At 35.2% G+C, this 26,122-nt stretch overlaps 1 protein-coding gene across 1 annotated transcript in view; it reads left to right on the top strand.

The window, feature by feature from the left end:
* LOC110441786 overlaps nucleotides 1-26,122 on the top strand; it is a 45,908-nt gene that overhangs the window by 16,340 nt on the left and 3,446 nt on the right. Inside the window, exons 2-12 of the mRNA XM_021485037.1 lie at nucleotides 2,891-3,205; nucleotides 4,095-4,406; nucleotides 5,721-6,041; nucleotides 6,340-6,483; nucleotides 6,853-7,029; nucleotides 7,327-7,626; nucleotides 9,910-10,281; nucleotides 10,731-11,060; nucleotides 12,205-12,492; nucleotides 23,509-23,697; nucleotides 24,558-24,743. Coding sequence (XP_021340712.1) covers nucleotides 5,783-6,041; nucleotides 6,340-6,483; nucleotides 6,853-7,029; nucleotides 7,327-7,626; nucleotides 9,910-10,281; nucleotides 10,731-11,060; nucleotides 12,205-12,492; nucleotides 23,509-23,697; nucleotides 24,558-24,743 — 2,245 coding nt within the window. The 5' untranslated portion in view covers nucleotides 2,891-3,205; nucleotides 4,095-4,406; nucleotides 5,721-5,782. The remainder of the gene's footprint in view (nucleotides 1-2,890; nucleotides 3,206-4,094; nucleotides 4,407-5,720; nucleotides 6,042-6,339; nucleotides 6,484-6,852; nucleotides 7,030-7,326; nucleotides 7,627-9,909; nucleotides 10,282-10,730; nucleotides 11,061-12,204; nucleotides 12,493-23,508; nucleotides 23,698-24,557; nucleotides 24,744-26,122) is intronic.

Genomic DNA, 26,122 nt, shown 5'->3' with positions numbered 1-26,122 from the left:
ATGGGCTTCGAGCCATGTCGGAATTAAAGGCAACGAATGTGTTGACAGGGAAGCAAAAAATGCATTAAATCTCCAACAAACAAATATCAAACTACCACACACAGATTTTAAACCTACAATTCGTACAGCCATTCAAAATGAATGGCAGCAACGCTGGTCTCGAGAGACCACCAACAAACTTTTTAAGGTACAACCGAAACTTAAAACATCTATTCCCAGCTGGAAAGATCGTAGAGAGGAAGTTGTCCTCGCTCGGCTCCGTACCGGGCACACATATCCTACTCATTCGTACCTTTTAAAACGAGAAGATCTACCTTCATTTCACGCATGTGACACTCTATTTACAGTGGAACATTTTTTAATAGAATGTTCCGATTTTTAACACATTCGTGATAACTACTTTCAAGTCCCGGATATTTAAACTCTTTTCAGTTCCGTGGAGTCGAAGGCATTATTTAACTATTTGAAAGACATCGGTCTATTCTATAGACTCTGATGTCTTTAGCCCACCTTGCCCTTTTTGACGTTATATATATATCACATATTCCATATCATCTATTCGTTATCTCTTTTAATTATTTTAACCCCCTTTTTTATTTTTAATTATCTACACATACAATGCGAATGCTTTTAAAATGAAGCATTTTATCCGATATAATTTTCGCTACTAACATGTTTGTTAAAAAAAAAAAGAAAAGCCATGGCCCTAAATGACCACAGCCGTCGATGGGCCGTTAAACATAAACAAACAAACAAACAAACCGTTTACAGATCATAAACACTGTTTCATGTTTAGCGGAGTTATTTTTCTTTCACACATGTTGTTAGTCATATTCTTAACTTTTTATTCCACCTCTGAAATCCCGTAAATCGGGCTCCATATGCAATACATCTTGATTTTATTATATTATCATTTTAAGCATTTATTTTGCTGCCTTTCTTCGGGTTTTTTAAGTTAAACTCATTTAAGTATTATTCTTCAGTCCGTTCATAATGTTTTCCTTTAATTCCTTTATTTATAATTCTAACCATCATGTTATAGTCTAGCTAACTATCCTGGCCAGCGGGTTTAGGTACCAACTGAGAAAAATATTGAGGTATGACTGTGTTCTCCCAGGGCCAGGGTTCAGACAGAACCTGTCGAAAAGTCAGTATAGATACCTACATATTTATTATCAATAAAGAAAGAACATATACATCTATATCTTTGTTAATACCAATGGTACACTTATGGGATCGTACAACGTTACACGATGTGTCGTGTGCGCACGGTGTGCGAACGATTAAAGATCTGGACGATTATTGCTTGCGCGCATTGTTCGCACGATGGACGAACGTTGTGCGATAACAATCGTTGTGGTGTAAAGTGAGGAATGGCCCATCAATATGCACGGTTTATTATTCAAACATATAAAGTTGATTTCTTTGGAATGTTACTTTTCTCTTACTGCTTGTATAAGCTTATTTTTCTATCTTTATTTTCTTAAATTTAGAAATAGTGTTTATAGTCTTTTACACGACACATGTTAAATTACAACACATATAGACACGGTCCCATATACAGGTAAACAAAGCCAATCTGTTAATGTTCCTTGACCGTATTTTTATTCACTCATCGAGGTGTGAAAATCCAGGTAAAGGGAAGTTTTAGACCAATTCGAATGCAATCAACAAATAACGTCCAGTTGTATTTCATAACGCTCAAACAGTATCACATATCAACATTCTATGTCACGTAAAACTCCGATTACTCATCTATTTTTTTTTACCTGTTCTGTTACCTTGGAGCCAACCAATTATTGACAGTCCATCGGTCACTGTAATACTGTGTAGAACGCATTGTAAATTTGAACATGATCTAAATTTGTGTTATAAGAAATCAATTATGAACAGTTTACCTTATTTGTTACGCGACTTCCGTTAAATTGATCAACCAGTTGTACCAAATCGTACATTTTTCCGTAGAGAAGCGCACAATTTGGCACAGTTTAATGCACCATGTGTGAACGGTGTGCGCACGATGTATACACGATGTGAGCGCATTATGTTTTGTGCGTGGTGCGGTCACACATATCTGTACCTATCATTAATGAAAAATTTCATATATGCAATACATAGTATTTTTCTTATTCACCATAGTTATTTACATGCATGAGCATTCAATTTTTTTCAAACTGAATAGGAATTTGTATACACTATCGTGTGTTTATTGATATAATAAAACATTCCTTATCAATAAAGACTTATGTACTAAATGATTAAACACCAGCGAATATTAAAATAAAGAGAATTGTACACTGTCGTTATCATGTCTAGGTTACAAGCTTGAAAACTACAGCGCACTGGAATTTACATTTCTTTTTAACTTCAGTTAACAAGTTAACTTTTCTCTCAACTGTACCTGTATTATTAACAGTTGTTCAGAAGATTTGTGTAATACATCCTCCATCCTACTTGTTGGGATTTTATCCATTTGGAAAGTAAGTATCCTCTTTAAAAGGAAACGTTTAGTAATAATTCAAAAAACTTAACAGCTTCGTAAGTAGTATACGATTTTGACGTCACAATCTGTGACGTCATAGTTACATATACCATGAAATACGAAATAAAACAGGGGATGATATTGTTACATAACTTATGAAACCATGTAATTGCCATTGCAGTATAATGATACATCTCTTTATACAGTATCACAGTTCACTATTCAGGTTAAAGGCAGGTTATATGAATCAATGTTACCCGTTCAAAATGTGTATGGTAAATCACGTTTCAAATCTTATCTTTAAAAAAAAACATTTTTAAAGATAGATGTTTGTCATACGTCATGACATCCTGGTATAATCACAAACTCTTGTTTTTCAAAACACAAAATATATTTTTTGATTTTCAGATATGCCATCTGTCATGACACGTAGTGAAAGGTATGCTGCTGAAATAGGAGGCCAGGTGACTCTGGAGTGTTTTACTTATGCGGTCCGTGTGTTACCATTGACTGTTTCCTGGCAACATACTTCATCTGATGGACAAACTAAAGAACTGAATAAAGACAATCAAAAGTACATATATGAAGATCGAATATTCAATCTTTTAGGCAATAACTTAGTAATCAAAGACATTACTAAAGATGATGAAGGCCAATATAAATGTACCGTCTCAAATTTCTGGGGAAGTGACAGTGCATCAACTAACCTGACAGTGAAAGAAGGTAAGAGCTTACATCAAGTAGTTGTTTTGAATTTTCTTTCTCGTTCATTGCAGACTTAAAGTGAAAAATAAAGTGACTTTATAGAACAAAAGTATAGTAAACCCATAAAATGAGAAACAGTGACATTTGCTCCTTTTGGCTAAAAATGACACAAGATAACAGACCAGGCTTCTACAAGTTTCCTTCATTGTTTTTAAGTAGGGTATAAGTAAGAAAAAAATCATCACCATTTGTGACGTTTAAATTGACACCAACTAAACTTGAAAAAGAAATTGGCGTTTGCAGTTTGTTTTAGTTAACGCAAAAGGTAATTTGATCGTAGTGAAATCTAAGGCCATATCCATATTCATATTAAATCGGAAAAACATTTGTCGTCCTTGCTCTAAAATTTTCCATCAGTTTACCTCTGAATCCACCTCTTACATCCAGCTTCATGAATGAACAATTCGAATGTTTTTTTCTGCCTTGAAATTTTCGGATATATAACATATATAACATCTGCATTAGCTTATATATCACCGGACTAAACTCGCTGTATAGAAAATCCCATCCAGCTAATTTCAGAAATGATATCGTTGGGATTTATTTTTGGAGTATGATAAAAAAAAAAGGATGAGATCTTATATTTTGCATGGAATCATATGTATTACTTCTAAATATTAAATTTAAAAAAAACCACTATCAATCTATGAAATTTGTTTGATATCCGTTTGCAGTACGACAATAAGAAACATAAAAATCATTATACACTATCTTTGATACCTCTTGCATTGACAACATATCTAAAATATAAATGTATTGATTTTGATTGAAATAAAAAACTTGTCAAAGTTTCAATTCCAGAAATGTTCTTCTAAATGTTATATCATGCACTTAATTGTTACATTAGGTCCTCCTGTAGTGCAAATGAAACAAACATCATCATCTACAGAAGGGGAAAATGTGCATCTGAAATGTACTGTCAAAGCTACATCACCAGTATCCAGTATCAAATGGATGAAAGAAGAAAGAGAAATTGAAATTACCGATGATTAATACGTCGGTGGTTCAGTGACTCGTCCTTCGATAGTTATCATCAACGCCGAAAAAGAACATGACGAAGGCAAATACACTTGTTTGGCAGAAAAAATTGCAGGAAAAAGCAGCCAATCAGTGGTCTTGACCATAAAAAGCATAGAGGTGGAACCAAGGACTGAAGCCCGTAAGTTATTTTATTGTTCTAAATGATGCCACAACTAGTTTACTAACGGACATATCAAATGAAAAATGGTCTTAGTGATGTTGAAGTTTCGGAAGACAAACAAGTATGTCATGAAGAGTTTAAAACAGCATGCGCATACGTTTGGGCGTTCTAAATACAATACATTGTCGTTGGATTTTCTAATAAACTTCAAAATAAAAAATTTAAAAAACAAGAAACAACTGGACTAAGGAGACAGATTAACATACTTTTACCAATGACAATGATTTTTTTTCCGTAGTCATAACATGGAGACAGGCAGGGATCCCACACCTTGCTATATAAGTTTGTATAATTTGTTTTGTTAAATGTAGACATGGACAGAAGATACAGACTTGCTACTACGATGTGGCTCAATTAAGTGTTTATATACTAGAAAAGTGAAAATACGAATGACCTCCGAACTCTCTACGAACAAGAACGCTCTAACCTATTGAGCTACCAGGTGACCAGTGCTTGTCCCAATCCAGTTACATTTGTTCACCTTATAAAAAATATTCGACGACGATGACACACGAGAACCAGTAGGTATATTTTATTTGGCGCTAAATCTAAAAGGAAATGGACACAATTTTAAACCTGAACTTCCCAACGCTAAACGGAGAAGGAAATTTGAAAATACGATAATACTGTTCAGCGGTATGATTCAATCTCAACAGAATCGTTTAAAACTTTTTAGCTTGAAACATTAGTTTTTCAGTTATTTGGCAAATAGGACAATTTGCCTGAAATCATAACAAATCAGAAACATAGATATTGTCGCTGATGTATATATTTGAATGAGGTGACTAGTACGCTGCAGTCAACCGAAACAGGTACCGTTTTGTTTATAATGTCGTCAATATTGGTTCAGTTGTATGTTAATTTCAGTTGATTAAAACAAATATTCTGATTATGGTAATATGTTTTGGTCTGACCTAACATCGACTTATATAGGTTTGCGGTGTTTTTTTCTTTTTTTCGTCGCGTTTATGAACTCGTACTCATATGCATTTCCGCGTTATTACTTAAAAACACTCACTGAAAACAAATGAAAAAGATTTTATCATTAAAATAAAATACGTCACTACCACAGTAGAAGAATGCTTCTTCGTATTTTGAGATTATGTTACATGTAAATTATAGCTCATATCACCAACAAATGTTATTTTTTGCCTCTATAGACGGCACGGGGACAGTGTTTATCTTAAGGATAAGTTATATTCATAACTGCCTGAATGTTAGTCAACTGTTCAGTTCAAAAATCAAAATTTAAAAATTTGAATATCTTTTCAGGTCAATACGAACCCATCCCAAAAACAGCAACTCAGGAAGACATTATATTCAGACACGCTATAATGGTGAACGATTTATCTGAATTAATTCCCCCAGAGGAAGAGATGATTTGGAAAAAATTCCAACAATTGTTACAAGCATTTGTGCCCAAAAGACAACTTACAAAGAACTTACATGACATCATACAGTACCTCATAGAACAGGAACAGATTAGTTACGGGCATTACGACAAGTTGTATAAAGTTGTTTACAGAATACATAAACAGGGATCACACATCATTCAGAAGGCAGAATCTGACATAAAAGTCATAAGAGAAGGAGGTAAACATCATATGTTTTGCTATTATATTCTATATATTTTGTTTTTTAATGGTTTAACAAATTTATAAAAATTTGAGATTTATTTCAAAGGGAATGTCGTCTATAGAATAAATATTGAGTGTTTCATTGATTAAACCATTGTTACGTTTATACAATGACATAATGTGGGGGTTAAATAAGATTAGTTGTGAACTAAAATGTTACTTTGTTGACCTTGTGTTAAAATTATCTTATACATACATGTATATGTTAAATTTACACTTTTATCATAATTAACATTGTTTTTTTTATGTTGAAGGAGTGCCAAACGAAAAACCTATCGAGCTGGAATGTGAATATTTGGGTAAATACAAATCAGAAGAACAAGTACAGCTCTATATCCGTCAAATCGAAGCCAATTTCCATGACATCAATTTGAGAATAAAAGGAAGAGGACGGCCAGGTAACCAACAAAGTTCGTGGAGCGAACCATTCTTCGTACTTTCACTTCGATATCCTTCACTTTGAACATAAAATGATCGGGAGTGTTTAGTCAGTGGCGACATTGTTCTAATGTTCCGACTCAGTGGTAGTAATATACTGTGTAACAGTACAATCAAGAAGATATATCGTTGCGTAATATAGTTATTACATTAGCATTATATTTTTGCTTCGAATTTATTTATACTCTCAGCCTCACGTAATGGATAACATTTATGCATTAATTATTTCTAAGTATATTATACTAGTAAGTGCAGTAAATAGATTTATTCCATGGTTTATATATACAGTTCTGCAAATATCACACTCAAAATTCTGCTTTACTCTTCAGGTTCAATTCGCCTTACGTTTACAATCAGCGAAGCGAAGAAGCCACACGAACTACTTGCATTGTACCTGGCGGAGACTCTAAAGACCAGACTAGAAAACAGACAGATTGAACTGAAGGATGAGTCAGACGTGCCGTTAGTACTGAAGACTTCACCGAGACTAATGATACCCATGAAAGGTTCGTGAATTTCTTGAATGACAATGAACAAGTCTTACGAGTGAGACACATTAATTTAACACTGTGCTATCATTTCGCCAACGAAACGCATTTACCGAAATAAAGTTAATCATTAAACGTAGTTCTCTTTGTGACTTTTATGTCATATTCCTTTAAAAAATGGTATTTTCTTGTTTTTTTCTTTCAATAGTTATGTTTCACGAGTGTGTGACAAACATGAAAATTATTGAATCAACCGTCTTGTTTACTGGTATCGTTTTCTTGACACCGTTACAGATATATTTTGTTCCGTTTCAGATAAACCAACAGTACGTTTAAGTAAAGGACATTACCGATATGCTGAAGGAGAAACTGCAACTGTACAATGTGTTGCGGTCTCCGCACTGGAAATCGAATATATCCAGTGGTTCAGAGTACAGGATGGAAAAACCCAAGAAATCATTATAAACAACGACAAATATGTTGGTGGACCAAAATCACCATCGCTTTCTATCAGTGATGCAAAGAAAGCTGACACAGGAATATATTTATGTAGGGCCGGAAACAGGGCAGGTGAAGCTATAAGCAATACGGCGTTTGTCGATATATTCAGCTTTGGTGAGTTGGAAAGTCTCTTATTTATTTCTCATAAAGAATATATAATCGGTATGATAGCCTGTAAAAGTATGTCGGCTCCATGTTTGTTTAATTGAACTATTGCAATCTGTTTTTCTTCCATTTTCGTCCATTTTCCGTCTAGCATATGTTAACTTCTTAATATCACATTGATGGGTTGCATTAACCTTGCAAGGATCACCCCTTAAGATTTAGGTAGATCGCATAAACCTGTCTGAATTAAGTCGAGGACACTTTAGACCATTCCTTATCAATCGCTAACATGTATCCTGTGTCACATGTTTGTTAAAAAAAAAAAATCACCATGGCCCTAAATGACCACAGCCGTCGATGGGCCGTTAAACATAAACAAACAAATGTATTCTGTGATTTTTATCTAAAAGTGATTGTCAACAAATAAACCTGTTTTATTTATTGATCAATATCCAAAACATAAACAGACAATGATTGAATAATTATTATTCACAAAATATTTATTTCTAAATTGAAATTATCTCCCCTATTAGAATTTTATGGCAGCATATATGTAAGTTTAGAGAGAACTTAAATAGGCCTAGTCCAATGCAAGTGACATATACAAGTCAATAGGAATTGTTGATATTGAAATTGAAAACAACCGCTCACCTCTATGTTTCAACATAACCAACAGAAACACCTTTCAATTAAGCTGTATGGTATACGTGACGATTTCAATTTCACGACTTCCCTAACGTGAACGCATTATTCCTGTCTTACCGTCTACGATTTTTACATGTCACCAATTGTTCTATATTTACAACCTTGTTACTAGTATTATTATTTCCATAATTCACTACTAATGAATAAATCGACTACAGAGGGGTTCAAGAGGTACAGGTAAATGACAAACGTGAGTTGTGCACTCCTTGTGATCGCCATCATGGGCTCATTTTGGGTTTATTTATGTCGAGATTTAGTTTTTATTTATCATTTTCTCACTATGCTTTAGAGAGTGTCTTGTTGTTTCGTTGCTACTTCCCTAATTCTCTGGACCTGACTTGGGTTCGAAACAGATTGATAGGGCGGTGTTCTTGAAACTAGCAGAACATCTGATCGTGTTCTTGTTGTATCTATCCAAAGTTCTCCTTGTAAATATGTCCTTTATTTTTATTTAAATTTTATGTAAATCATTGGAAACAATGGTGATGTACGGTTTTATTACCTTTGGATTTTTTTTGATTTTTCTACATTGGAATCTTGCATGTTTAAACAATGGCAAAGGGGGATGTGCTGTATATCTTGAAGCAAAATGTTTTGAATCTTGTTATTTGTAACGTAGAATGATGTGATGAAGAGCAATCAAGTTTGTTCAAATGAATAGTATTGACCTTATTTCACGGTAACATAGATCGAATTAATAAAAATATTTTAATTAACTCATTAAGAGCAGGACAAATAAGGGTTGTATACGATTTTGGTAGAAGACCAAGATTGTTCAAGTGGTTTCTTCTAAAGTTCATAAAATCCTTAGCAGGAGTTATATTTTTATTATTATTGACTTTAATGTTTATTGGATTCATTCTAAATCAGGCATAGATTAATGACATCATTTTTCATCAAATATACTTTAGAATAAATGAAATCCTTTTTATGGGTATTATTGGTAAAATGCAGGCAAGTTTTCTAACTTCTGCTAATTCCGGTGATCCTGGGGGTTAATATGTTTGGCACAGCTTATCCAAATAAATGGCCTTGACCAATTCTTTTTGTTGATTGGAGTTAATATCAGAGTTATGGTTACTAAGTGTAAAACATCGAATGCGGGTACCCTATAGTAATCAGCTTGTCCGTCTGTTCATGTTGCTTTTCGCACAGTTTCTTGCGTATTTGCACTTTGATGTTTAACTTTGGTGTTTGGCGGACTTGCATGGATTTGATAGTTAGCGAAGAGTATTAAATGTATGACGTTGAATGCCAATTATTACGATTTTTTTTCGCGCAAATTAAATGAGGCTGATGTGTTCTGTTTGGCTGATTCCTTTCCGTGCGACGTATTTTGAAGGAACGATTGGATTTTTACGAGACTTACCTGATATACTTATTACCGCAATCTCTCGCTTGGCTTTGAAAGATAGATATCAATTTTCATAAATATTATTGTTGATTTTGGAGTTTTAACCTTCAAGATAACTACTTTAAAATGATATTCAAGCATAGACGGTAACTTCCGTGCAGTAGCGTCAAGGCATGGCCTTTCCTATACATTGATCTTGTTGTTATTGTATGTGTGTTTTTTATATTTCTTAGATCCTGACGTTGGTTGTGAACCTACACCCGGTGATAGTGCGTCTGGACACATGCAGTTCTATCAACGCAAATGTCATATGATCGGTTCTCCCTTTTTCTCTCATCATGGGTTTTACTTAGATGAATATAAGAGCGGCATCGGCTGCTATATTAAGGCAGTGGATAGGGATTCACCTGCGGAGACAGTGGGTCTGAAGGCTGGTGACAGAATCATGGAAATAAATGATCACCCCGTCGAATACGGCTCCCGTCAGGAGCTCATCCGTGAAATAAAACATGGAGAGGAGACCAGCTTATTAGTGGTGGATCCAGAAACCGAAAAGTTCATGGGAATTGGTTGTTCGACGAATATCATTAATGTTACGTTATCTTGTAAGTGAATAAAACTACCGCACGTGTCGTATTTACATATTACCTATTTGCTAATATTTAACAAAACAGTTGCTCATTTACTTCTTGATTATCATACTTTTTTGACAAATTAGTGTTGCTTGTAACTATGCATGTTAAGTAAGTTATATTGTAAGTCTGTTCAAACGTTTTTTCAGTTTACAGAAAAGCCTTAACCATTATGTATTAGGGGTAAGATCTATTGTCGTTTTGCTTTTGCGGAAAAGTGCCAAATAGAACCGAGGAGTCACGAAGGGTATAAGAAAATTTGAAGGCCTCTGGGCTTTTTGTTTTATTCAGAATTGATGTAATATCTTCCTTAAAAGAATAATTAAAATAGTATTAAAGTTGGGTGTCGGTTTTGGCGATCTGATTGTTATTTCCAAAATGTTATTTATATCAGATTACTTTGCATTTAATATATTTCTTAGACCTCCACCTGTTTCGGCCTCGCCTATGTCACATCAAGGGCATCTGCGGTTTTGACTTAGACGAACATAGGGTAGACGATGGCCACTATATTAAAACAGTAGATGCAGTTACCTTTGCAAATCAACCAGGTCTTCTAGCTGGTGACAGAATCGTGGAAGTGAATGGTATTAACATCGAGTACGACTCCCATCAGGAGGTCATCCGTAGAATGAAAACTGGATGCTATAGTAAACTGTTGGTGGTGGATCCAAAAACCGACGAGTACTACAAGTCTCGGGGTGTTGAGATCCATAGTGGTCTGAAGGAGGTCTATGATTTACGCGTTTGCCGTAAGTATTAAGCACTGCCACACTTGCCGTTTATGAATTACTGTGCCATTTTTATTTTTTTATTTTACGTTTGTGTAAAGTGTACCGTAAATTGTTCATAAATTGATATTTAACCGTACAAAAAAGACGTATCATCCATGTATTAGGGATCAGTTATATTTAAGATTTTTGGAAAATTCTCAATAGAGCAACACCCACAATGCATGGCTACCATCGGTAACAGGAAAATCTTCTTCAACATTTCTTAAGAAAATCTTATTATGTGTGTTTTTTATATTGAGTGATTGATTGATTGAGTGATTGATTGATTGGAGATGTATAAAACACATAATGGCAACTTACGCAGATATCGCAAAGGCACGCATGACAGTATTGCTATCTGATATGCGTCCCGAGATTTGGGCGGCAGATGCTCATATAGGGTTTCTGAATATTTGATTTGGCGATGGCCTTTCTATTGAGTTAGATATTTCTGATAATGGTTACAGGCATTAGTGACTCTTTTTAACTACAGATCGCCATGAGCATTGTGATTCGAATAAATACTTGTACAAGTCCAGATGGATGCTCAAATATATGTGTATATGTATAGAGCAACACAGGGATGAAATATAAATCGTGATAAGTATCTTTGATAAGGGCTACTTAATGGTGTATTTAATTGTAACCTGTGTGAGTTCGGGTGAAGATTTGTTAGGGTGTGCCAACATATCATATTATTGCAGGAAGAAAGACGTTAACCAACCAGAAGTGTAGATTACAACTGCCAATACATATCCCGCTATTTAGCACCACCCGCACATGGCTCCGTTAATTTTGCTTGCCTAACGCACACCTTAGTTACATTCACACATATGATGACCACAGGGGTTACTTCATCCATGAGTGTTCCATATAAGCGTTTAATTGCTTAACCTGAACAAGATGTGTTTAGTGTATAAATGCTCACTTGGATGCCGTTATTAAAAGGCTTTGTTGAGAAATATATGTTTTAAATATCTAATCGATTTTAAGTATGCTATTTGGCTAAACAGCCGTTTTAAGATGCACTTTGGTGGCTAAAAATATTCATGAAAACAAAATAAAACAATAACTATTAATAAACAATTGCGATTTCATTTATTGTATTCTGTAATACTTTTAGATTGCCGCCTGAACTACGTGAGGTGGGCTTCCTTTCTCGGTTGTGGCTTTGAGTTAGATGAAGATAGGGAGGACAAAGGCCACTATATCAAGACAGTGGATAAGGCTTCACCTGCAAAGACAGCCGGTCTGAAAGCTGGTGATAAAATTATTGAAGTGAATTTTCATAACGTCGAATCTGACTCCCACCAAGAGGTCATCCGTAAGATACAAACTTGTTACGATATCAGCTTCTTAGTGATGGGTCCGATTACACACAAGTACCACAGACCACTGTTGAATAAAAGAGGTAAGTTTTATTGATTAGAACAGATAAATATCGTAAGTACACTCTGCCACACATGCAGTATTGCTATATCTTTGCAAACCCAAAAATTGTTTGTTAGCTTATCTTTCCTGTGTTATGTTGCGTTTATATTTTTTGTTGGGTAATGGTTTATAGTCTATCATCTATTTCTAACAATATGATTATTGGTGAGGCATGAATGATACTTGCAGAAATGGGAGTGATGTTGCCTAGATGAAGTTTTTTCGTTAATGTTGACATTTTTCAATAAAACTTTTCGCATTTGTACAAAGATTATGATTTTCAGTATTAACGTTTCAAAGTGATTCAACGTTAGTGGAAAGAAGTGAAAACAGGACTTGTTTTTACCTGTTTTGAGTTTAACTTTCTCTCAAACACCTTGGAATAAGCGAGTTATCCTGCTCTGTAAAAGCTTTGGTGACCAGCCCTGGAGATGTTTACCCAAAATTGATTATTTTTGACGTATAGAAGTACATTTTCCCCCAGATCCAATAATATCAAATATAACAACGTCATTATGTTTGTGATATGTAAATATGTCTTATCTATATATGATGCACAAATAAGTCAGTCATAGGCAAATACCGTATCAGTCGCATAACTGATTATATAATGTATACATGCCTGATGCATTCGATCGCAACTGCTGATTAGGGATTTACATCTATTGGCTTTGATGAACTGCAAAATGAATCAAAATACTATCCCCAATAGCTACGAAATTATACGTGAACTTGTATAAAATGCAATTGAAATGTTGTAGTATATACAGTACATACTAGGTATCTCATTCCTCTATTTCATTTCATATCATTCTTTCCATACAATGATCTTTGTGGGAGTGACCACTTCCCAATTTTTCTTAAGAATATTGGTACTCCTCTTGATGATCCTCTACCTTGATGGAATATGCACAAAGCAGATTGCGTCCAATTCCAACATGTGTATTGAAAAACTAACCACAGAAAATTTTACTAACCTCGACGACCCAATCAAAACTTTTACTGAAACACTCACTTCTATTGCCCAAAAAGACAATTCCAAAATCCGCTCCAAAACTTCGAAGTTCCTTTTATCTGAAGAATCTTTTAAAACACGCAGTTATCGGGCAGCTGCCCTAAGACGCTACTTGAATTGCCCAACTGCTTCAAACTACAGTGATTTTAAAATTTGGCGGACAAAGTCTCGGCGATGAATTAAAATTGACAAAAGAAACAGCTGGAGAGAATATGTATCAAAAATATCATCAAACACGTCCTCCAAAAAAGTATGGGATATGATTTGGAAAATAAGTGGGAAAAAGAAAAAGTCAGCATCCTCCCACCTCATTAATAAAAACATTTTTTTGTCTAGGTCTGAAATAGCTGATGCATTTGCAAAAAACATAGCTTAATTAAAACTCATCCCATTTAAACCACTCCCGAAAATTCCAGTCTTTAAAGGAGAAAAGAAACGGCTCAATTTCAAATCATCAAACAAAGAAAGTTATAATGAGCAATTTACCCTACCAGAACTTGTTGATTCGCTTCGAAAATCACAGGACTCTGCTTCAGGTCCTGATGATATTCCATATCAATTTCTCAAGTACTTACTGGACTCGTCACTAACATGCCTTCTTTACATATTCAACCAAGTTTACGCTTCCGGAAAGATTCACGATTCGTGGAAGAACTCGACAATTATACCTATCATGCTACTGACCCAAACAACTATCGTCCTATTTCTCTGACTAGATGAGTATGTAAAACTTTAGAACGAATGATAAACACAAGACTGGTTTGTTTTCTTGAGGCCAACGATATGATATCCCCTCTTCAAAGTGGTTTTAGAAACAGAAGAGGGACAAATGACCATCTCGACATCATGACATCATGACATTCATTCGAAAGGCTTTCGCCAAGAAGGAACACCTTGTCGCCGTGTTCTTTGATCTTGAGAAGGCCTATGATACTACATGGCAGTATGGTATCATGAAAGATCTTAACGACCTTGGCGTACGTGGAAACCTTCCCAATTTTATATCTAACTACCTATCAGATAGACACTTCAAAGTCCGTGTTGGTTTAACTTTTTCTGAAACGTCTAAACAGGAAATGGGAGTCCCACAGGGTGGAATCCTATCAGTCACCCTGTTTGGTCTTAAAATCAATGATATAGTCAAATGTCTTGGTCAATCAACAGAAGAGTCGTTATTTGTGAATGACGTCTTGATCTGTTGCAGATCTAAGAACATGCACACGATAGAACGACAACTTCAACAGAGTTTAAATAAACTACAAAATTGAGCAGACGAAAACGGCTTCAAATACATTTCTGTCAAAAACGAAAAGCACACAATGACCAAAATCTAACACTCGATGGCACTAAATTTCTCGGCCTCATTTTTGATTCGAAACTCTTTCATACCACATATAAAGTATCCGAAGGATAAGTGTTCCAAGGCGTTAAACATTATACGAGTCCTTTCTCATACTGATTGGGGAGCGGACCGTGAAATGCTTTTGCGCCTATACAGATCACTTATTCGAACAAAACTGGATTATGATTCTTTGGTATACGGGTCGGCGCGCAGTTTGTACCTGCAGATGCTAGACCCAATCCATAACCAAGGGCTACGTCTAGCCCTTGGAGCTTTTTCGAACAACACCTGTAAAAAGCCTGTACGTGGAAGCAAATGAATCATCCTTTTATGACAGAAGAAAAAACTTGCATTACAGTTTGCAGCTCAATTAAAATCAAATCCTAAAAATCCTGCTTTCGACCAAGTATTCAACCCAAAATACCAAAACATATTTACGCAAAACCAAAACTTCTGCCAACATTTGGTATCCTAATATCAAATTTCCTGCAAGAACTCAACATAAAGTTGACGGACATAGGTGAATTTAACATATCTGATGTTCCTCCGTGGACCATTCAAACACCTGATTTTATCTTTACATTACATGAGCGAGGGGAATCAAGTGTTATGCCCGAAGAACACAAATCCTCCTTTCGGGAATGCATTTCGAATTACCCTTCACATACACAACTTTACACCGATGGTTCCAAAGAAGGTGATAAAGTGGGAGCAGCCTGCTGTACTGCTAATTCTTGCACTTCAGTTCGACTACCAGACGGCGCCTCCTTTGTTTCTGCCGAAGCATGCGCCTTTGGTTTGGCCCTCGACCATATCGATGAATAACGCATTAAAAAGGCAATCATATGTTTAGACTCTCTGTCTGTCCTACAGAGTTTACAGTTACGATATCCTAAAAACACACTCATACAAAACCTTGCTCTTCGAATATGTCGTATCTTAAATAAGTCAAAAATAACTTTACTATGGATTCCGAGCCATGTCGGAATTAAAGGCAACGAATGTGCTGACAGGGAAGCAAAAATGCATTAAATCTCCAACAAAAAAATATCAAACTACCATACACAGATTTTAAACCTACTATTCAAAATTAATGGCAGCAACGCTGGTCACGAGAGACCACCAACAAACCTTTTAAGGTACAACCGAAACTTAAAACAATTATTCCCAATCGGAAAAATCGTAGAGAGGAAGTTGTCCTCGCTTGGATCCGTACTGGGCACACATATCCTACTCATTCGTACCTTTTAAAACGAGAAGATCTACCTTCATGCCACGCATGTGACACTCCATTTACAGTGGAACATTTTTTGATTAAATGTTCCGATTTTAAACACATTCGTGATATCTACTTTCGAGTCCCGGATATGAAAACTCTTTTCAGTTCCGTGGATTCGAAGGCATTATTTAAATATTTGAAAGACATCGGTCTATTCTATAGACTCTGATGTCTTTTAACCCACCTTACCCTTTTTGACGTTATATATAACTCATATTCCATATCATCTATCTCTTTTATTATTTTAACCTCCTTCTTTATTTTTAATTATCTACACAAACAATGCGAATGCTTTTAAAATGAACCAGTTTATCTGATTTTATCTCCGCTATTCGCATGTTTGTTAAAAAAATAAAAATAAAATAAAAATCATCATGGCCCTAAATGACCCCAGCCGTTGATGGGCCGTTAAACATAAACAAACAAACAAACAAACAAATATTTCCATACATTATATAGCACTTACCACTTAATATACTAAGAATTGCTCATTTGATAAGTTGCCCATAACCCAACCAATTTTCTTTTTCGTTTAATCCATATCCATGAATTTGTAACAGTAATCGGCATTTTGTGTAGAGCATGTAATAAAAATCGCAAACTTTTAAATGTCCCTTTTACTATAAGTTTATACACGAATATTCCGCCTAAGCCATCCCTGCAGGTCTGGAATTTTTTAAAGAGTACATCTCTTGTTACCAATTGTGTGTTATAAAATCGGCAACTAATGTGGGACTCTCTGCAGAATTCGCAATAAAATTCCTTAAACTATGGTGAAAAATATTTCCTACTAAATGTTAAGCATTATGGTAATAGTGAAAACTAGTTAATCCGATGTCATTATCATATCACCGGGTTGAATACAGATTCATTGTTTTCCGTATTTATTAAATACATAAGTTTGCATTACTAAAATAAGTGGGGATTATTGTGGGCGTAGACGTGGGGGTGGGGGCTTTTGGGCGGGTGAATTATAAGATATTCACTTTCAGACAAAAAGTTAATGAGAATGTTAAAACGAGTTTGAAGATTTAAGCTGGAGAAAATGTGTAAATATAATTTATCTCATAGATTCTGCAGATCAACCAAAACCTAAACTCGATGTTGACTGTAACCCTGAACTTAAAGATGAGTTTGCGACTAAACTCAAGTTTATGCCTGATTCTGAACCTGAACATGAGTTACAACCCGAACACGAGGATGTGCCTAAGACAAAACGTTTTGTAGGACATCTGTTACAGAAGCTAAATACAACCAGTACTCCGTTATTTAATATTGTTTAAAACATTCATATTTTAAGGTGTTTTACGCTCCTGCGTCTCTGTTTTTGTATAGTTGTTCGGACGGTTCTGATCCCCCGACCTACACGGACTAAACAGCTCTACAATGCAGTGTAATTCATCCAGATCGTTGGTTTTTTAATGAAGATTTTATAGGAAATTGAGGAATTGAACAAAGGCCAACTTACGAATGTATTTTTTGAAACTTCGAATTGGAAAAGTTTATCAACCCCTCTCATTACTATTCAATGTTAAAAGCTCTTGATTTGATATAAAGTTCAGACAGATTCTGTGATAAATAGGTATAGTAATAATACTTAACAACTGAATTTTGGGTTTATTTTAACAGTACCTTGTCTGGTATAGACACGACTGAGAAAATTACAAGCCGAACAAAGTTTATACAATGTGGAGTGTAGCACAGCTCCGTTTTCCCGTAAAAATCAGAAAGATTAAGTGTATTTCTACAGGGTCACTGACACTGCAAAACATTTGTTGTGAAGACCTCCAACACGACTACTCATTTCCCCAAATTCTAGTACATTTTGTTTCGGTACCCACAGATAGTAACTTAGAAATTTATAGAGAAAACAAATATCATGTTTTCGCATTTTGGGTTGATAGGATTTGTCCTATAATGCACAACCCAATTCGTGAAAAGTGAAAACATCTTTGAATATTTTGGCTAATTAGTCTATCTAATTAGTGGAAATTGTTAACATTAGAGCTTCTTTGAAAATTAGTAGTAAACAGAAAGTTATTTAGGTATTTTAAACATTTTTTTCATGTTTTCACATACTGGGTTGATAGGATTTGTCCTATCATGTGCAACCCAATTCGTGAAAAGTAAAAAAAAAATGTATATTTTGGCTAATTAGTGTATCTAATTAGTGGAAATTGTTATCATTAGAGCTTCTTTGAATAATTAATAGTTAACAGAAAGTTATTTAGGAATTTTAAACATTTTTTTCACGTTTTCACATATTGGGTTGATCGGATTTGTCCTATCATGGGCAACCCAATTCGTGAAAAGTGAAAACATCTTTGTATATTTTGGCTAATTAGTCGATCTAATTAGTGGAAATTGTTCACATTAGAGCTTCTTTGAATAATAAGTAATTAACAGAAAGTTATTTAGGAATTTTAAACATTTTTTTCATGGTTTCACATATTGGGTTGATAGGATTTGTCCTATCATGTGCAAACCAGTTCGTGAAAAGTAAAAAAACTTTGTATATTTGGCTAATAAGTCGATCTAGTTAGTGGAAATTGTTCACATTAGAACTTCTTTGAATAATAAATAATTAACAGAAAGTTATTTAGGAATTTTAAACATTTTTTTCATGTTTTCACATATTGGGTTGATAGGATTTGTCCTATCATGTGCAACCCAATTCTTGAAAAGTAAAAAAAAAACTTTGGATATTTTGGCTAGTTAGTCTATCTAATTAGTGGAAATTGTTCACATTAGAACTTCTTAGTTTGTGTTAAATTGGTATCTTTGATTGGTTAGTTTGAATAATAAGTAATTTAAACACAGCAATTAATGAATTTAATATAGTTTTTCCTGTTTTCACATATTGGGTTGTTTTCACATATTGGCACGCTACAAGGCTAAGGACTTTCAATTAATCAAAATGAATAACTGGGCCTACTTTCAATTAAACATTGTATAGTTGTGTTAAAAACATTTCCTTATCTTTTTAATACGAAAGATGCCTCCAGCAATGCCATTTGAAATGCACCATCTTGAGGAAAATGAATATTTGGTAAATTTTAAGTGCCAGTGTTCAAAAGCATTCGAAACATGCAGTAAAACTAAGGTCAAATAACAGGTTTTAATTTCGTAATTTACTGTAAGGCTTCTTTACAAAAGTAAATTGGAAAGTGGAATTTTGAAATACTGAAACTTCAGATGAACATGAAATTGAACCGAAGGAAAAAGGTAAGGAAACATGAGACCCAGATGTTGGTGACTAAACAGTAAACCTTCCGGGGTTAAGGTTAAAAACGGCCTGTATCGTTATCATCAAAGGCTTGACAAAATTTCGGTATCGTTCTTTGTCAATCTAATCTAATCAGAAATACAGAATACAGTGTTTCAGCGTTCGTCGTTAAGGATGTACATTGTACACCTCTGAGAAGTCAAAAAAATCCTGTATTAAACTTTTTTTCTTATGCCGATTTTTGGAAAAAGGAGATAATGTCATAGTAGAAAATGCAAAAAAAACATATGTCCGTGTGTTCGTTTTTGTTCTATGATCGGTCAAAGATACCAATTTAACGCAATATGTGATTTTAGGTGAATTTTCGGGTTTTGACAATTTGCACAACAAATTCATCGATTTCTTCCAAGTGTGTTATCAGATATGTATGAATGTCTGTAGAATTGATAAATATTTTTTTCTTATAGATTATGGAAGTAAAATTTCTTAATCTTATTCAATTTACTCAGAAATGCGATTTTAGTTACCCTTAACCCTTATTTTTTAATGAAAAATGCACATTTTTTCACCATTTTTTGCAGATTAAACGCTCGATATAAAAAAGTCCTGTATCAAACTTTTTTTGGTATTCAATGAATCAAAAGAAAACGTGTTTCTCTTTCTAAAACAGCCACAAAAAAAGGGGGGGGGGTCGGTGTGCTTCTTTTATGTCCTATTATTATTTGTGTTATTTTTCACCTTTTTCGGGGTCAAAAATCAAAAGTGCTTCAGTTACCCTAATATGTTAAAAAAAATACCAATAATATATAACTTTCCACTTTTTTGCATATTATTTTAATCATATTGAACATTATAAAGTTGTACAGCAAAATTGAACCTGCTGCATTTAAAAATGGTGACACAATGACAATTTAAGTGATCAAACTAGTGTTAAAAAAGGTGAAATTTTGCCCTTTGTGAAGCGCAACAAATTCACATAAATGCACTTTTTCAAAATGGCCGCCAAATTGGTCATTTTTTTCCAATTCTTGTAAAAAAAGTTCTACACACAACAGACATCTAGTTTTTTTGACATGTTTTTCAGATATGTGTTTGCTACTAAACCTATTATAATTTCATAATTATTACAAAAACCCGTTACACCAGATCAAAACGAGACTTGAACGTGACTGAAACCTCAGAAGAGTACATCCTTAAGATACTGATCGCGTAAGATAACATTCAGAACTATTTTCACGGAGCGTAGTTGCCTCCTATGGAGGATTAAATTCCCATTGGATGTTTCGAAGCAGGAGATATATTCCTTGGTGTGCATTTTCAATGCACTGCATAAAAGAAGCTCTCAGTTCCTTTTCTCCGCCTACAAAATTCTTTCCGTTGTCAAACCGAATAAGTTCAGGAACTTCCCGTCGAGACATGAAGCGTATCAATGCACTGATAGAGGATTCGGCTTCAAGAGAATTCAAATTCTCAATATATACCACGAGCATTGCTAGACAAGTAAAGATACAAACATTTCTTTTTCCTGGCTCCGGCCCCTCTTCACGTTAACAGGGCCAAAACGGTCTAATCCTACAGAGGTGAACGGCGCCTGACCAGGACGCACTCAATCAGGAGGAAGCACTGCCATTGTTTGAGAGCCCGACACTGCCCGCAACCTTGTGCAAGGCACGAAGGATACCGTTGATTAATTGGCGACATTTAGGGATCCAATACTTTGCCTCAGAATGGATAACAAATATTCCCTTCCCAGAATGTCTGCTTTCAAGCTCATGAATATGTCGAACCATGAGCTTGGTGACGTGATGATCTCAATGGGAAAAATTACAGGATGCTGCACCGAGTCCGAGATAGGAGCAGGAAACAATTTTCCATTAAAAAGACTATAGCGTTCTAAGTTAGGTTCCAGGCTATGCATATGGCTGCTACTAATTGCTCCATGACTAGATTTTAAGGCTCATAGTTCCTGGCTGAAGTTATGTTGCTGCACATAACGAAATACTGCTGTATCGGCAGCCCTGATGTCCTCCACAGTAGCATGGTTTGTCACAGTCTTTTAAGAACGTAGTCCTTAAATTTAAGAAGCCATGCTTCAGCCTTTTTCAGACGGTGCCACTATGAGTAGTTTGTCAGAAGTCTGTCAATCGGGTCGTCTGCTGGTTTGGTTTCAACAACACACGACTATTTTTCAGCACGAACTTCCTAATCATCAGTCGATACCTCTGGGCATGTTGCAAGCTCCGGCCATTCAGACTTGTCCTTTCACAGGAATTCCGGCCCCTGTTTCCATCTTTGCCTGGTGACCATTTCAGAGACATTGAACCCTCGTGCAGCATCATCAGCAGGGTTCACTTTTCCATCCACATATCTTTAACTCTCAGGATTAAAACTGTCTTGTATAACCACAACGCGATTCACGAAACATGTGTGGAAACGTTTCTTCTTGTTTTTGATGTATTGCAGAACAATGATGCTATCTGAACAAAACACGCAAGACTCAATTCGTCACACAGACTACTACTCACTAGCACAGCCAGCACAGCAGCAGAAAGTTCCGATCGCGGTATTTTTCATTTGCCGAACAGGAGCAAGTCGAGACTTTTCAATAAGAAATGCACAGTGAATATCCTGATCGCAGTTTACCGCACGAATGTAAGAAACTGCTCCATGAGCTTCCTGGGACGCATCACAGAAATGATGAAGTTCTACTTTTACTGCAGAGACGAAACTGTCCGGCATGAAACAACGATTTATCTCAAATTCCTTGAGCTATGGAAACTCATTCATCCAATTTGACCAAGACCTCTTACTTTTGTCATTTAAGTCATCATCCCAGCCTATGTTTTTCTTGCATTCAGGCTGAATTTTTTTCTTCTCTAATTTGTCTGACTTGTTTGGATTGAAAACGGCGTGATGTGGCAAATATCAGATATTTCCTGTCTCAGCATTGCAGGTTGGTGGATACATTAAGCGGAGCCTTTATCAAACAATTTGTTGACCTCCTATGTAGATCAGTATCTTTAGCCAACCGTTTACTCGGGTACTAAAGTCTTTTCAATGCCAAAGATTTGTTGTCTTGCAAGTTGGGGCTTTCTTCCATAAATGGAATGCGGAGTTCATAATGTCATTCCTTTTGAGTAATGAAATAATTCCACACGTTCAAAACTCTCTTATCGTCAACCGACATCTGGGGCTAAAACTACCAGCTAAAACCTGGCCTGTATACCAAAACCCTTCTACCTTGTCCTCAAGACCCGCATCCGAATCCAACTTGACGTAGACAAAATGAGACGCATCTGATATATGCAAGTCCTCACTAATGTTGCTAAGGGGGCCATTTATAGTTGTTGTAAGATTAATATCCTTAAGAGTGCAACTCTCATCTTAAGATGTTTCATCCCATCATCATCAGACTATACTGGTTCTATTGGCTGTTCAATGTGCATTTCCAATATTAGACTGATCATTAAATCAGCATGACCGAAAAGATATTCATACTACCAGGGACTGTATAGGAAGCCAACTATCATATACAAAGATACCATTTGTTATCGTTATTTTCAAGAAAATACTGAATTGAACATCTTGTCATCGATTTGGAGTTCAAATAGCGGCTTTGTTGACACCCCGTTTTTCTCTTCGAGTGTTTGTTATAATCAAGAATGTTTTCGATATTTTTTTGTATTGGCCGGTAGCACATTCAAGTTAATGACTATCGAATTAATTATAATAAATAACTTGGCCAACTTTCAATGTATCATTATATAATTGTGAAAAAATATTTCCATACCTCCTCAATCATAAAGATGTCTCCGGTAATGACATTTGAAATGTACCATCCTGAGGTCAAAGACGACTGGTCAATTATCAATGTCAGGGTTCAAAAGCTTTCGAAACATATCGTAAGACAAAGTTACGTTAAGAAATTAATGGTTTCTGTGAATGGCTATCATGTTTTGTCAAAGATTTGACTTACAGGAAAGGGGTTTTGAGCTCAAAAAGTAAAAGACAAGCATTATTTCATATTTCCTATTTATTTGTTCCGCTAGAAACACGGCAAGTATCTTAGCATTTTTAGAAAATTGTAAACGGTTTCATCTTTTCAAATTGATATGAATTTTATGTATTCCTTAGTATCTGAGGATTGGCCAGAGCCTGAGACCGAGGTGGAGTGTAACCAGGAGCCTAAGAGTGAACTTGCAAACAAACAACCTCAGTTTGTGCCTATTCTTGAACCGGAGGATTTCCTTAAATTTGAACCATTGGGGGATTTAAAGTCAGAAACGGCAGATGAATCTGAAATTGTGGAACTAAAGGAAAAAGGTAAGCAGAGATGAGACCAAGATGCTGCTGTTTGACCAGTAAAAAGAGGAGTACCACACATGCCGGCGTCGAGGTGCAAAACGGCCCCATATGATTATTTTTATCATCAGATGCTTGAAAAAGATACCATAAACTATTATAACTGTTTTGCCTTCTATATGTAAAGTATTTAGGCTAATCGAAATAACTGTTTATCATCTCTCTAGATGCAATACTGTACTGGGAGTTTTATCTGTTTGAATTTATTTAAGGATCAAATTTCTATTTAGTATAGGTTCTCGGGTGGTGACTACAGTTGTGTGACCGCATAACGCACCAAAATTAGCGTGCGCGCATCGTGTATACATCGTGCACACACCGTTCGCACATCGTCGTCACATGGTGCGCACAACTGTGCGATTTAATCATCGTTCGTCCCGTTGTCCGCTTCTCTCCGCACAAATGTGCGATTAGGTAGAATTGGTTGATCAATATTACGGAATGAAACAAATCCGCCGTATGGAATAAGGAACACTGTATATATAAATTGCTCATCAAATTAATTAGGATTAAGTTTAATTTTACCATGCGTGTTACACAGCATTACAGTAACCGTTAGACTATCAAGAATGGGTTTAGCTACAAGGTAACAAAACAGGTAAATAACATTTTTATGATTGACCGGAGTTTACCTGACCCATGCCTTACAAAGAGAGTTGATATGTGTTAACTGTGATAGCTGATAAAAGTAAAAGACAAGCATTATTTCATATTTCCTATTTATTTGTTCTGCTAGAAACACGACAATTATTTAAGGATTTTCAGAAAATTGTAAACGGTTTCATCTTTTCAAATTGATATGAATTTTATGTATTCCTTAGTATCTGAGGATTGGCCAGAGCCTGAGACTAAGGTGGAGTGTAACCAGGAGCCTAAGAGTGAACTTGCAAACAAACAACCTCAGTTTGTGCCTATTCTTGAACCGGAGGATTTTCCTCCATATGAACCCAGCTTGGATTCAAAGTTTGAAACTTCAGATGAATCTGAAATTGAACTAAAGGAAAAAGGTAAGGAGAGATGAGACCAAGATGTTGATGTCTGGACAGTAAAAAGAGGAGTACCACACATGCCGGCGTCGAGGTGCAATACAGCCCGTATGATTATCATTATCGTCAAATGCTTGAAAAAGAAACCATCTGCAGAATTAGGGATTAAAATATTATAACTATTTTTCCTACAAGATGTTAATTATTTAGGCTAATCGAAATAACTGTTTATCATGCCACTGGATGCAATACTGTACTGGGAGTTTTATCTGTTTAAATTTAATTCAGGATTAACTTTCTCTTAACTTGGCTATAAGGTTTTTCTAAATAAGTAAAGTGGACTTGCAGGAAAGGGGGATTTGGACTGAGAAAGTATAAGACAAGTATTCCTTTATATTTCCCATGTATTTGTTCCGCTAGAAACACGGCAAGTGTTTAAGCATTTTCAAAAATATTGATTTTTTTTATCACAAGTTACATTATTTGATTATCTTGGTTCATGCCATTATTTGTTCTTTTCTTGTCTTCGTTAACGGAAATGCTTTCAGGCTTCAAGCTCAAAATTACAACAAATGCATTTAAAGAAGAAATGGTTTGTAGTCATCAAATAATTAACAATCAATGCAGTATGGCCAAGCTATCTGTTTTTCCCACGTAGAAATGGGTAACAGTATTGAAAAATGAAAATTCAACGTTATTGATATAAAGACAAAAAGCCTCCAAGTAGAAAAGAGTGGAGCTAAAAATCATTACAAACTTTTAAAGTTCTTTGAGAAAGCTACAATTTTCATCGTCTTTTTTCTCAAAAACACTTTGTGAACATTTTGTAAACACTACATGAATCATTTTCACAATGGTTTCCCTACATTTAGACATTTTTGCTGGCAAAATACTCATTCAACCCACGAGAAACTCGAAGAACCATCGATAACCGAGATTATTATCAATACGAAATATACACGGAGTAGTTGGGATTTGTTGCGATGTTGTTCGATTGGCGTTTATTTGTTTTGCTTCTATTTCATTTTCAATAAAACGACTTTTTTATTGAAAACAAAATTTCATATGATAATATTAAAAAGTAGCAACTTGAGGTGGTATGCTTTTAATTTTTTTCAATTGAATTATATTAAACAATAATTAAACATATAAGACTTCGTGATAAATCCTCGAAGGACTTCATCTCAATAATTAAGTGACTTTTTGTCTTCAGCAGAAGGCGCTATCATATGGTTAATGAAAGACCACTCTGAGACAATTTCTTTCTAAGACACTTGAAGGCTTTATTTACATGTTTGACCTGTAACAAATTCAGGTTAAGAACTACCAAAAAGTCTTGTCCTTTTCTCGATGAAATTTGGGATAGTTGTGCTAAAATATTTTGATTTTGTCTCTACAGA

The sequence above is a fragment of the Mizuhopecten yessoensis genome, unplaced genomic scaffold (assembly GCF_002113885.1).
Source record: "Mizuhopecten yessoensis strain PY_sf001 unplaced genomic scaffold, ASM211388v2 scaffold716129, whole genome shotgun sequence".
NCBI lineage: Eukaryota > Metazoa > Mollusca > Bivalvia > Pectinida > Pectinidae > Mizuhopecten > Mizuhopecten yessoensis.
Note: the sequence above shows the minus strand (reverse complement) of the source record. Positions and strands in the feature narration are given on the sequence as shown.